Source organism: Pecten maximus, unplaced genomic scaffold (assembly GCF_902652985.1).
Source record: "Pecten maximus unplaced genomic scaffold, xPecMax1.1, whole genome shotgun sequence".
Lineage (NCBI taxonomy): Eukaryota > Metazoa > Mollusca > Bivalvia > Pectinida > Pectinidae > Pecten > Pecten maximus.
Window position 1 is genome coordinate 81,745 of NW_022979499.1, and position 14,222 is coordinate 95,966.

A 14,222-nucleotide genomic window follows, 5' to 3' on the forward strand; every position below is an offset into this window, starting at 1 on the left:
CTGATTATTAATTAATCCTATGGTCAGGAGTAGACAACACACGCTATCGTTATCCCTATTGTCAGTCGGGGCTTTTGTGGGAGAGATGTGAAATCTTGCCGCGGGGGTCACGACAAACACCTGTCCAGTGGTCAGTACAGGTAAATTTTTTGTTCGAATCATGAGAAGTCAATTACCTATAATTACATAGCTAACGGGCCATGAAAAAAGTTTGATACATCGAAAACTTCGATTTATAAAAATTCGAATCATACATAGGTTCTTTAGTAGTGTTATATAGTGAGAAAATTCGGGACCAAGCAAAAAGTTCGATACAGCGAGAACTTCGAATCAACGAAGTTTGAATCATCGAGGTTTGACTGTATTAAGTTGTGATTCAATATCAATTTAACAAATGTTAGCTCACCTGATCCCAAGGTTTGGTGAGCTTATACCATGGCGTCCATCGTCAATTCATCATCTGTCCATCGTCTGTCCGTCCGTCCGCACTTGTGGGGTAAATTCATGATTCATTCCATGCAAATATCTGTTTCGCTTATAGGAAATGAAATTTTATATAAATTTGAAGGGTTTTTTTCCCCATAATTCATGGAAAAACATCCTTTAGGGAAGGGGAAATGGGGTGGTGGGTCAAGCAATTTTTAGCTTGTTTCAGTCACTAATGCTATCACTTAATCACTTATTGCATGTAATGACCAGTACAAAAAAAGGCTTTTCCAAGTCGTTTCCCCCCGACATGCTCCACTGCAATTCGTAGTAAAAAAAATTGTTGAAAACTTCAGATTTTACCCCAAAAATCTTAATGTTATGTTATAATATTGCTCGAAATTTGATACATACTTTTTTCTTTGGTGAATATTTCAGACCATTGACCTTGACCACAGAGTAAGCATCAACACTGCTGCTACTATAGCTACTACATACCACTCTCTTACTTGCTTTGAGTTTCTCACAAAATCACTTCATATAACAATTCAGTGTTGGGAATCAGGAGAGAAATCATAATCGATTATCATATAACAATTCAGTGTTGGGAATCAGGAGAGAAATAATAATCGATTATCATATAACAATTCCGTGTTGGGAATCAGGAGAGAAATAATAATCGATTATCATTTAACAATTCAGTGTTGGGAATCAGGAGGGAAATAATAATCAATTATCAGAAGATAATAACAGTTACTGTTTTTAATTTGAATATCAAAGATTTTCAAAATCTATTTGAAATTAATTAACTGTGTATGTATAATGTTACATATAACATACCATGCCTTAGGTATCTATTATAGATAACTTTTGAATATGTTATATATATTTATTTCTGATAGATAATTTGGTCTTTGCTTTTGAAGTGTGTTTGCTATCAGTTCAAATGCTTAACATAGCTTTCCTGCTATCACCTGAGATAAAGTTATTTGTCCGGCATTGACAGTCATGCATCGTAAACATTTTCAAATTCTCAATAACCAAGATGCCCAGGGTCATGATCTTGTGCCAGTGGTAGGCTGGGATGAAGGGCTGCAAAGTTTATTCAAATCAATCACCTTTACCCACTTTCAAGGTCACAGAGGTCAAATATGTTAAAATCTTGAAGCAACTTCTTCTCAATAATAAATTGATTCATATCTTGCCAAATACTGGACATAAAAACGCTCAAAAAAGAGTAAAAATTTTGATAATATTGCTTATTGCTAACTGCAATCAAGCACTTATGTTTTCATTGCAATTGATGAAAATTTTAATTTTTCTTAATTATCGGAACATGATAGCTATATAACATATTTATTCTTTCAGTAGCTTCTTTATAAAAATAGAACATGTAGTAACTTTTATGCTTAACAATGTTTTGGTGACTAATCTTTTAAGCAGTTTTTAGCCCACCATCTGATGATGGTGGGCTGTTCAAATCGCCCTGCGTCCGTGGTCCATCGTCCGTCCGTCCGTCCGTCCGTCCCTCCGTCCCTCCGTCCGTCCCTCCGTCCCTCCGTCCCTCCGTCCGTAAACAATTCTTGTTATCGCTATTTCTCAGAAAGTACTGAAGGGATCTTTCTCAAATTTCATATGTAGGTTCCCCTTGGTGCCTAGTTATGCATATTGCGTTTTGAGACCAATCAGAAAACAAAATGGCCGACAGGCTGCCATCTTGGATTTTGACAATTGAAGTTTGTTATCGCTATTTCTGAGAAAGTACTGAAGGGATCTTTCTCAAATTTCATATGAAGGTTTCCCTTGGTACTTAGTTATGCATATTGCGTTTTGAGACCAATCGGATAACAACATGGCCGACAGGCAGCCATCTTGGATTTTGACAATTGAAGTTTGTTATCGCTATTTCTGAGAAAGTACTGAAGGGATCTTTCTCAAGTTTAATATGAAGGTTCCCCTTGGTGCCTAGTTATGCATATTGCGTTTTGAGACCGATCGGATAACAACATGGCCGACAGGCAGCCATCTTGGATTTTGACAATTGAAGTTTGTTATCGCTATTTCTGAGAAAGTACTGAAGGGATCTTTCTCAAATTTCATATGTAGGTTCCCCTTGGTGCCTAGTTATGCATATTGCGATTTGAGACCAATCGGAAAACAAAATGGCCGACAGGCAGCCATCTTGGATTTTGACAATTGAAGTTTGTTATCGCTATTTCTGAGAAAGTACTAAAGGGATCTTTCTCAAATTTCATATGAAGGTTCCCCTTGGTGCCTAGTTATGCATATTGCGTTTTGAGACCAATCGGATAACAACATGGCCGACAGGCAGCCATCTTGGATTTTGACAATTGAAGTTTGTTATCGCTATTTCTGAGAAAGTACTGAAGGGATCTTTCTCAAATTTCATATGAAGGTTCCCCTTGGTGCCTAGTTATGCATATTGCGTTTTGAGACCAATCGGATAACAACATGGCCGACAGGCAGCCATCATGGATTTTGACAATTTAAGTTTGTTATCACTATTTCTGAGAAAGTACTGAATGGATCTTTCTGAAATTTCATATGTAGGTTCCCCTTGGTGCCTAGTTATGCATATTGCGTTTTGAGACCAATCAGAAAACAACATGGCCGACAGACCGCCATCTTGGATTTTAACAATTGAAGTTTGTTATCTCTATTTCTCAAAGTACTGAATGGATCAAATTTCATAAGTAGGTTCCCCTTGGTCCCTTGTATTGCATTTTTGGACCAGTCTGTCCTGAAAACAACCTGGCAAACAAACAGCCATTATCGTTAAATCTCAAATTTCTTATATAGCTAGGATTCCCTTGTTTGAAAAGTACTGGAGGGATGTCTCAATTTGCACAGATTAATAAAATGAAGGGAAAAGTAGAGAAAAGATCAATCTGACATGGAACCTATGAAGATCATTCAATGGTGGGCGCCAAGATCCCTCTGGGATCTCTTGTTAGGTTATTAGTCCACCATCATCAGATGATGGGCTATTCAAATCGCCCTGCGTCCGTGGTCCGTGGTCCGTCCCTCCGTCCGTCCGTCCGTCCGTCCCTCCGTCCCTCCGTCCGTAAACAATTCTTGTTATCGCTAATCCTAAGAAAGTACTGAAGGGATCTTTCTCAAATTTCATATGTAGGTTCCCCTTGGTGCCTAGTTATGCATATTGCATTTTGAGACCAATCAGAAAACAACATGGCCGACAGGCAGCCATCTTGGATTTTGACAATTGAAGTTTGTTATCGCTATTTCTCAGATAGTACTGAAGGCATCTTTCTCAAATTTAATATGTAGGTTCCCCTTGGTGCCTAGTTATGCATATTACATTATGAGACCAATCGAAAAACAACATGGCCGACAGGCAGACATCTTGGATTTTGACAATTGAAGTTTGTTATCGCTATTTCCCAGAAAGTACTGAAGGGATCTTTCTCAAATTTCATATGTAGGTTATTCTTTGTGCCTCGTTATGCATATTGCATTTTTAGACCGATCGGAAAACAACATGGCCGACAGGCAGCCATCTTGGATTTTGACAATTGAAGTTTGTTATCGCTATTTCCCAGAAAGTACTGAAGGGATCTTTCTCAAATTTCATATGTAGGTTATTCTTTGTGCCTCGTTATGCATATTGCATTTTTAGACCGATCGGAAAACAACATGGCCGACAGGCAGCCATCTTGGATTTTGACAATTGAAGTTTGTTATCGCTATTTCTGAGAAAGTCCTGAAGGGATCTTTCTCAAATTTCATATGTAGGTTCCCCTTGGGCCTAGTTATGCATATCGCATTTTGGGACCGATTGGAAAACAACATGGCCAACAGGCGGCCATCTTGGATTTTGATAATTGAAGTTTGTTATCGCAATTTCTAAGAAAGTACTGAAGGGATCCTTCTCAAATTTCATATTTAGGTTGCCCTTGGTGCCTAGTTATATGCATATTGCATTTTGGGATCAATCGAAAAACAACATGGCCGACAGGCAGCCATCTTGGATTTTGGCAATTGAAGTTTGTTATCGCTATTTCTGAGAAAGTATTGAAGGGTGCCTTCTCAAATTTCATATGTAGGTTCTCTCTGGTCTGTAGTTATGTATATTGCATTGTGGGACCGATCGGAAAACAACATGGCCGACAGACAGCCATCTTGGATTTTGACCATAGAAGTTTGTTATCGCTATTTCTGAGAAAGTCCTGAAGCGATCTTTCTCAAATTTCATATGTAGGTTCCCCTTGGTGCCTAGTTATGCATATTGCGATTTGAGACCAATCGGAAAACAACCTGGCCGACAGGCAGCCATCTTGGATTTTGACAATTGAAGTTTGTTATCGCTATTTCTGAGAAAGTACTTAAGGGATCTTTCTCAAATTTCATATGTAGGTTCCCCTTGGTGCCTAGTTATGCATATTGCGTTTTGAGACCAATCCGAAAACAACATGGCCGACAGGCAGCCATCTTGGATTTTGACAATTGAAGTTTGTTATCACTATTTCTGAGAAAGTACTTAAGGGATCTTTCTCAAATTTCATATGTAGGTTCCCCTTGGTGCCTGGTTATGCATATTGCGTTTTGAGACCAATCCGAAAACAACATGGCCGACAGGCAGCCATCTTGGATTTTGACAATTGAAGTTTGTTATCGCTATTTCTGAGAAAGTGGTGAAGGGATCTTTCTCAAATTTCATATGAAGGTTCCCCTTGGTGCCTAGTTATGCATCTTGCATTTTGAGACCAATCCGAAAACAACATGGCCGACAGGCAGCCATCTTGGATTTTGACAATTGAAGTTTGTTATCACTATTTCTGAGAAAGCACTTAAGGGATCTTTCTCAAATTTCATATGTAGGTTCCCCTTGGTGCCTAGTTATGCATATTGCGTTTTGAGACCAATCGGAAAACAACATGGCCGACAGGCAGCCATCTTGGATTTTGACAATTGAAGTTTGTTATCGCTATTTCTGAGAAAGTGCTGAAGGGATCTTTCTCAAATTTCATATGAAGGTTCCCCTTGGTGCCTAGTTATGCATATTGCGTTTTGAGACCAATCGGATAACAACATGGCCGACAGGCAGCCATCTTGGATTTTGACAATTGAAGTTTGTTATCGCTATTTCTGAGAAAGTACTGAAGGGATCTTTCTCAAATTTAATATGAAGGTTCCCCTTGGTGCCTAGTTATGCATATTGCGTTTTGAGACCGATCGGATAACAACATGGCCGACAGGCAGCCATCTTGGATTTTGACAATTGAAGTTTGTTATCGCTATTTCTGAGAAAGTACTGAAGGGATCTTTCTCAAATTTCATATGTAGGTTCCCCTTGGTGCCTAGTTATGCATATTGCGATTTGAGACCAATCGGAAAACAAAATGGCCGACAGGCAGCCATCTTGGATTTTGACAATTGAAGTTTGTTATCGCTATTTCTGAGAAAGTACTAAAGGGATCTTTCTCAAATTTCATATGAAGGTTCCCCTTGGTGCCTAGTTATGCATATTGCGTTTTGAGACCAATCGGATAACAACATGGCCGACAGGCAGCCATCTTGGATTTTGACAATTGAAGTTTGTTATCGCTATTTCTGAGAAAGTACTGAAGGGATCTTTCTCAAATTTCATATGAAGGTTCCCCTTGGTGCCTAGTTATGCATATTGCGTTTTGAGACCAATCGGATAACAACATGGCCGACAGGCAGCCATCATGGATTTTGACAATTTAAGTTTGTTATCACTATTTCTGAGAAAGTACTGAATGGATCTTTCTGAAATTTCATATGTAGGTTCCCCTTGGTGCCTAGTTATGCATATTGCGTTTTGAGACCAATCAGAAAACAACATGGCCGACAGACCGCCATCTTGGATTTTAACAATTGAAGTTTGTTATCTCTATTTCTCAAAGTACTGAATGGATCAAATTTCATAAGTAGGTTCCCCTTGGTCCCTTGTATTGCATTTTTGGACCAGTCTGTCCTGAAAACAACCTGGCAAACAAACAGCCATTATCGTTAAATCTCAAATTTCTTATATAGCTAGGATTCCCTTGTTTGAAAAGTACTGGAGGGATGTCTCAATTTGCACAGATTAATAAAATGAAGGGAAAAGTAGAGAAAAGATCAATCTGACATGGAACCTATGAAGATCATTCAATGGTGGGCGCCAAGATCCCTCTGGGATCTCTTGTTAGGTTATTAGTCCACCATCATCAGATGATGGGCTATTCAAATCGCCCTGCGTCCGTGGTCCGTGGTCCGTCCCTCCGTCCGTCCGTCCGTCCGTCCCTCCGTCCGTAAACAATTCTTGTTATCGCTAATCCTAAGAAAGTACTGAAGGGATCTTTCTCAAATTTCATATGTAGGTTCCCCTTGGTGCCTAGTTATGCATATTGCATTTTGAGACCAATCAGAAAACAACATGGCCGACAGGCAGCCATCTTGGATTTTGACAATTGAAGTTTGTTATCGCTATTTCTCAGATAGTACTGAAGGCATCTTTCTCAAATTTAATATGTAGGTTCCCCTTGGTGCCTAGTTATGCATATTACATTATGAGACCAATCGAAAAACAACATGGCCGACAGGCAGACATCTTGGATTTTGACAATTGAAGTTTGTTATCGCTATTTCCCAGAAAGTACTGAAGGGATCTTTCTCAAATTTCATATGTAGGTTATTCTTTGTGCCTCGTTATGCATATTGCATTTTTAGACCGATCGGAAAACAACATGGCCGACAGGCAGCCATCTTGGATTTTGACAATTGAAGTTTGTTATCGCTATTTCTGAGAAAGTCCTGAAGGGATCTTTCTCAAATTTCATATGTAGGTTCCCCTTGGGCCTAGTTATGCATATCGCATTTTGGGACCGATTGGAAAACAACATGGCCAACAGGCGGCCATCTTGGATTTTGATAATTGAAGTTTGTTATCGCAATTTCTAAGAAAGTACTGAAGGGATCCTTCTCAAATTTCATATTTAGGTTGCCCTTGGTGCCTAGTTATATGCATATTGCATTTTGGGATCAATCGAAAAACAACATGGCCGACAGGCAGCCATCTTGGATTTTGGCAATTGAAGTTTGTTATCGCTATTTCTGAGAAAGTATTGAAGGGTGCCTTCTCAAATTTCATATGTAGGTTCTCTCTGGTCTGTAGTTATGTATATTGCATTGTGGGACCGATCGGAAAACAACATGGCCGACAGACAGCCATCTTGGATTTTGACCATAGAAGTTTGTTATCGCTATTTCTGAGAAAGTCCTGAAGCGATCTTTCTCAAATTTCATATGTAGGTTCCCCTTGGTGCCTAGTTATGCATATTGCGATTTGAGACCAATCGGAAAACAACCTGGCCGACAGGCAGCCATCTTGGATTTTGACAATTGAAGTTTGTTATCGCTATTTCTGAGAAAGTACTTAAGGGATCTTTCTCAAATTTCATATGTAGGTTCCCCTTGGTGCCTAGTTATGCATATTGCGTTTTGAGACCAATCCGAAAACAACATGGCCGACAGGCAGCCATCTTGGATTTTGACAATTGAAGTTTGTTATCACTATTTCTGAGAAAGTACTTAAGGGATCTTTCTCAAATTTCATATGTAGGTTCCCCTTGGTGCCTGGTTATGCATATTGCGTTTTGAGACCAATCCGAAAACAACATGGCCGACAGGCAGCCATCTTGGATTTTGACAATTGAAGTTTGTTATCGCTATTTCTGAGAAAGTGGTGAAGGGATCTTTCTCAAATTTCATATGAAGGTTCCCCTTGGTGCCTAGTTATGCATCTTGCGTTTTGAGACCAATCCGAAAACAACATGGCCGACAGGCAGCCATCTTGGATTTTGACAATTGAAGTTTGTTATCACTATTTCTGAGAAAGCACTTAAGGGATCTTTCTCAAATTTCATATGTAGGTTCCCCTTGGTGCCTAGTTATGCATATTGCGTTTTGAGACCAATCGGAAAACAACATGGCCGACAGGCAGCCATCTTGGATTTTGACAATTGAAGTTTGTTATCGCTATTTCTGAGAAAGTGCTGAAGGGATCTTTCTCAAATTTCATATGAAGGTTCCCCTTGGTGCCTAGTTATGCATATTGCGTTTTGAGACCAATCCGAAAACAACATGGCCGACAGGCAGCCATCTTGGATTTTGACAATTGAAGTTTGTTATCACTATTTCTGAGAAAGTACTTAAGGGATCTTTCTCAAATTTCATATGTAGGTTCCCCTTGGTGCCTAGTGATGCATATTGCGTTTTGAGACCAATCTGAAAACAACATGGCCGACAGGCAGCCATCTTGGATTTTGACAATTGAAGTTTGTTATCACTATTTCTGAGAAAGTACTTAAGGGATCTTTCTCAAATTTCATATGTAGGTTCCCCTTGGTGCCTAGTTATGCATATTGCGATTTGAGACCAATCGGAAAACAACATGGCCGACAGGCAGCCATCTTGGATTTTGACAATTGAAGTTTGTTATCACTATTTCTGAGAAAGTACTTAAGGGATCTTTCTCAAATTTCATATGTAGGTTCCCCTTGGTGCCTAGTTATGCATATTGCGTTTTGAGACCAATCGGAAAACAACATGGCCAACAGGCAGCCATCTTGGATTTTGACAATTGAAGTTTGTTATCTCTATTTCTCAAAGTACTGAATGGATCTTTCTCAAATTTCATAAGTAGGTTCCCCTTGGTCCCTTGTATTGCATTTTTGGACCAGTCTGTCCTGAAAACAACCTGGCAAACAAACAGCCATTATCGTTAAATCTCAAATTTCTTATATAGCAAGGATTCCCTTGTTTGAAAAGTACTGGAGGGATGTCTTAATTTGCACAGATTAGTAAAATGAAGGGAAAAGTAGAGAAAAGATTAATCTGACATGGAACCTATGAAGATCATTCAATGGTGGGCGCCAAGATCCCTCTGGGATCTCTTGTTTTCTTTGCTTTAATATTTCAATATTTTAAGCTTATCAAAAATCGCTCACATTTTTTTTTTTTTTTCTTTTTTTTACCAATTTCTATGAAATGAAACTCTGTTGGCTATATAACCGATATACCAGTATATAGTGTTTGTTTTCCTGAGTTTTATTTTGCTATTTTTGAAAGTTTACATTAATTGTTTGTTATTTTGATTTGCAGACTGTTGAATCTTATAATATTTCTGAGATATACCTAATTAATGATGTATATAATATAAACATTTTTTTTAATTACTACTGGAATTAACAGTTTGTAGAATTGTACTCTCTGTAAATCTTTTCTTGGTTAATTCAACACTTACCCGGTTGGGCCACTCCATGTTTTTATAGGTCAATATTTTTGATGTTATATTTGATGTGTGCTTATAAATGACTTCAAATGGATGATATCAGCCAACTTTTATGTAGCATGTCATCATTTTATAGCTTACTGAAAGACTATCAAGTTCGTTCAAATGAACTTAATTACTTTTGTTCACTTTGAAGGTCACAGGTACTTGATGTGATGTAATCTTGAAATATTTCTAAAGCTCTTATAACACATATTTGTTAGGTTGACGATGCAGCCCCCATGGGCCTCTTCTTAATATAAAGTATTGTAAAAGTCTTGATTATTGAGGTACACTATAAAGTTATTGAGATCATTCCAACACCATTAAGATGCTATTTATCAAATGAAATATTTTTAATATAACTAAAGAGTGTTTTGACATTGTCACTGAAATCCAGCTTGGTGAACGATGCAGCCCCATGGGCCTCTTCTTGATATAAAGTATTCTTAAAGTCTTGATTATTGAGATACATTTTAAAGTTATTGGGATCATTCCAACACCATAAAGATGCTATTAATCAAGTAAAATCTGGTATGTTTTTACAGGACTGGCCGTTTAAGGGACGTGACAAAAACAAAGGATTTTTGTACGAGGTAAGTTACAGTAATCCAGAAACAAAACTGTTGTTTAAACACTCATCTTGGTCATTCATGCTCTTATCTATCATTGATTTATCTTCTTTTCAAAATGCATTTTTTCCTAGTACTCATTGATCACTGATGCTAATGACCCAAATGTGTTTTGTTTGATTAACGGGGCCACGGTGGCCGAGTGGTTAAGGTGTCCCGACACTTTATCACTAGCCCTTCACCTCTGGGTTGCGAGTTTGAAACCTACGTAGGGCAGTAGCCAGGTAATGACTGTAGACTGGTGGTTTTTCTCCGGGTACTCCGGCTTTCATCCACCTCCAAAACCTGGCACGTCATTAAATGACCCTGGCTGTTAATAGGACGTTAAACAAAAACAAACAAACAAAACAAATTGTTTAATTACTTCAAGCAAAGATTTTGACGTCAGGTCGAGATCAGGAAGAATGGATTTTAAATATGGTTATCCTGACCACATCAAGATTAATTCTTTAATGATATTTTCAACTTCATGTTTTAACCTGCACTGATCCAATTGTAACACATTTTGTCGGTATTTCAGCGGATTTGTTTTTAAAATTTGCTGACTTTGCAGGTTGTTGCTAACAAAAGGAATGGTATAGATGTGGATAAGTGGGATTACTTTGCCAGGGACTGCCACAATCTTGGTATCCGAAACAATTTTGACCACCTTAGATTCATCAAGTTTGCTAGAGTTCTGTTTGTTGACGAAGAATTTCAAATCTGCTCCAGAGACAAGGTAAAACTTCAATGATTATATATATATATACCAGAAAGAAAACGCTAATAGGAATAATCCAGTTTACAGAAATTAAAAAGATGTTATAGAATGTAATATAATGAACATTGTGCATTGAAATGATCAGGGTGTTGACCTTCCTCATTGGTATACAGTTTGATTCCTCATCGAGCGCCAATGGCGCCCGGCGTTGGCCATGTGGTTAAGGTGTCCCGACACTTTATCACTAGCCTTCCACCTCTGGGTTGCAAGTTCGAAACCCACATGGGGCAGTTGCAAAGTACTGACCGTAAGTTGGTGGTTTTTCTCCGGGTACTCCGGCTTTTCTCCACCTCCAAAAGCTGAGATGTCCTTAAATGACCCTGGCTGTTAATAGGACAATAAACAAAATTAACCAAATAAACTAAATGAAATATTGGTGGGATTTGGGCCTATGTCTGATCCTTCTATCCAACTTGTTCTGTTTTAGCTTGTCCCATAAATGTTCTATCAGGGATAGATCAGATCAAGCTGAAAGTTGATTACGTTACTAAACGAACATGGATGAAATTTTGACACTTACCATTGATAGAGTAGTTTTCTATCTTTCAATTACTATTATTACATTCTATAATGTCTTTTTATTTCCCATAGTAAATCGGGCAATTTCTAATTGCGCTTCGTTTTCCTTCCAATATATGATGAATTAAATGCTGTAAATGTGTATATTTTAGCAGTACCCGGTAATCATATTTTAGACATTTTCACAATTGTTACAACATTCTGCTAAAATATGATTCCATTAATATGAGTTTCTTTCCATTGAATTTTATTGCAGACATTATCACAGTGTTGTAACCCATTGATACATATACCTGTTTTAATTTGCTAATTTGAATTAATAAGTATCTAATAAGTAGTTTCATTATGATTATAACATTGTTTTTAACATATAATTGTATACAACACTGTTCTGTACAACAATATTTCCATCCACTGTGATGCCCCATTGGATGGAATCAAATTACAAAGGAAGGATCTTGGGATTTTGATAAGATTTGGCATGTATATAAAAAAAAACATGAGCATTATCTACATAGCCTTAATACCCTGGGGCCCTGACACATAAAATACCCGCCAGTGTTTGATGGAGAGGTAGGATTAAAATTCTATGAATATGAGAAGTGTACAAATATTAGTCTGAGGAATGCAGGGTATTTGACAAATAGCGGTTCAAGTTATCCTAGATTAATTTACAAAGAATATATAGGGATGCAGGCTGGACCAATTGAAAAGTTCGACGAAAAAGGGGCATTCCTCAAACAGGGCATTAAAGGAATGCGGGTTTGAGTGAGTTGTTTTTTTCCTGTAAATCTTCAAAATCCTTCTTCTTCTCTACGAACAGATTTGTCAAAATGTTGTGCATTATTGGGTGAAATAAAGGAAATCACTAACTGTTGTATAAATGTAGGGCCTTCCACCTTGGTTGGGCCTCTGAGTGAGTTATAATAAGTTGATATGGTTTTAGGAGGTCCAGACTCTGTATGACATGTTCCACACACGTTTAACACTACATAAGAGGGCCTACCAGCATAGAGTGAATGTCGTCATAGAACGCATGTAAGTATCGTGATGCTGTGCTGTAAATACTGTGATGTCATGCTGTAAGTACCATGACATCATGCTGTAAGTATGGTGACGTTCTACTGAAAGTTTCATGACATCAAGTACCATGACGTCATCTGCTGTTGAAAGTACCATCACACCATTGTGAAAGGTATCATTATAGAATTGCTCTAAGTACATTGACGTCATGCTGTGAGTACCGTGATGTCATACTGTAAGATCCATAACATCTTGCTTTAAAATATCATTGTAAAAGTTATTATACCCCCATTTGCATTTTGTCCGGACAACTCCTAAACCGATGGGCCGATTTCAATGAAACTTCACACAAATATAGAGGACCATGTGTTAATGTGTATGTCACTTTATTTTTCTCAAAATTTTGGTTGCTATGGCAACTGGTCACTATAAACAGGTTTTCTGATAAGAACCATAACTTTAAGTTTGTCCGGACAACTTCTCCTAAACCGATGTGCCGATTTCAATAAAACTTCACACAAATATAGAAGATCATGTGTAGATGTGCATGCCACTTTCTTTTCTTTCAAAATTATGGTTGCTATGGTAACTGGTCACTATAAACAGGTTTTCTGATAAGAACCATAACTTTAAGTTTGTCCGGACAACTCCTCCTAAACCGAAGGGCCGATTTCAATGAAACTTCACACAAATATAGAGGACCTTGTGTAGATGTGCATGCCACTTTATTTTTCTCAAAATTATGGTTGCTATGGCAACTGGTCACTATAAACAGGTTTTCTGATCAGAACCATAACTTTAAGTTTGTCCGGACAACTCCTCCAAAACCAAAGGGCCGATTTCAATGAAACTTCACACAAATATAGAGGACCATGTGTAGATGTGCTTGCCACTTTCTTTTTTTTTTTGTCAAATTATGGTTGCAATGGCAACTGGTCACTATATTACTGGGTTATCTTATATTTTCAGTAAGCCTCTAATTAACAGTTCCAATTCACCATTGACTTGTGCAGATTGCGGGGGTATTAGTCAGCCATCCTGGCAACAGTTCTAGTCATGTCATTGTAGTGTATGAAGAGTGAAGTGGAATGAATATTGAATAAACATATAATCTTTGACTGCCAGGTCTGAAGTGTGATGGGGGATCAAATGGGTTAAGACCTAGCAGGCCCAATAAGGAAAATACAATGGATTTGTAAATACTGTTAATTCTTCTTTATTGTGGATTAAGGAATTTCGCTTAATAGTCTGAAGCAGTAGATGAGAGTGGCTCATCAAGGACAGAGAGGCAGGGCTCTAATAGTGAAAGTGAGAAATCTTTGAAAATGAAATGCTTCTTCTTGTTTTATCAAGAGGTTTTATAAATTAAACGTCAGAAAAGCTTACCTGTTTTCACATACATACTACAAAGGATGATCCCATTGTTGCTAGGGATGAGATAAGTCAATCTACCACAGTGTCCTTCATCAGCTGTCTGTGGTTCTCCTTGTCTCCTTAAAAGAAGTTTTCTTCACTTGCTTCAAAAACTATATTACATTGGATGCAT

The 14,222-nt window shown here is 38.0% G+C and overlaps 1 protein-coding gene across 2 annotated transcripts in view; it reads left to right on the forward strand.

Moving 5' to 3' along the window:
• LOC117318754 (deoxynucleoside triphosphate triphosphohydrolase SAMHD1-like) overlaps positions 1-12,978 on the forward strand; it is a 46,620-nt gene extending 33,642 nt beyond the window's left edge. Inside the window, exons 8-11 of one of the 2 annotated variants that reach the window (XM_033873704.1) lie at positions 865-885; positions 10,291-10,338; positions 10,928-11,092; positions 12,600-12,978. In XM_033873704.1, the coding sequence (XP_033729595.1) occupies positions 865-885; positions 10,291-10,338; positions 10,928-11,092; positions 12,600-12,695 (330 nt within the window). In that variant the 3' untranslated portion in view covers positions 12,696-12,978. The remainder of the gene's footprint in view (positions 1-864; positions 886-10,290; positions 10,339-10,927; positions 11,093-12,599) is intronic. The other variant, XM_033873705.1, reaches the window with a different exon arrangement.
• Positions 12,979-14,222: the final 1,244 nt, after the last annotated feature.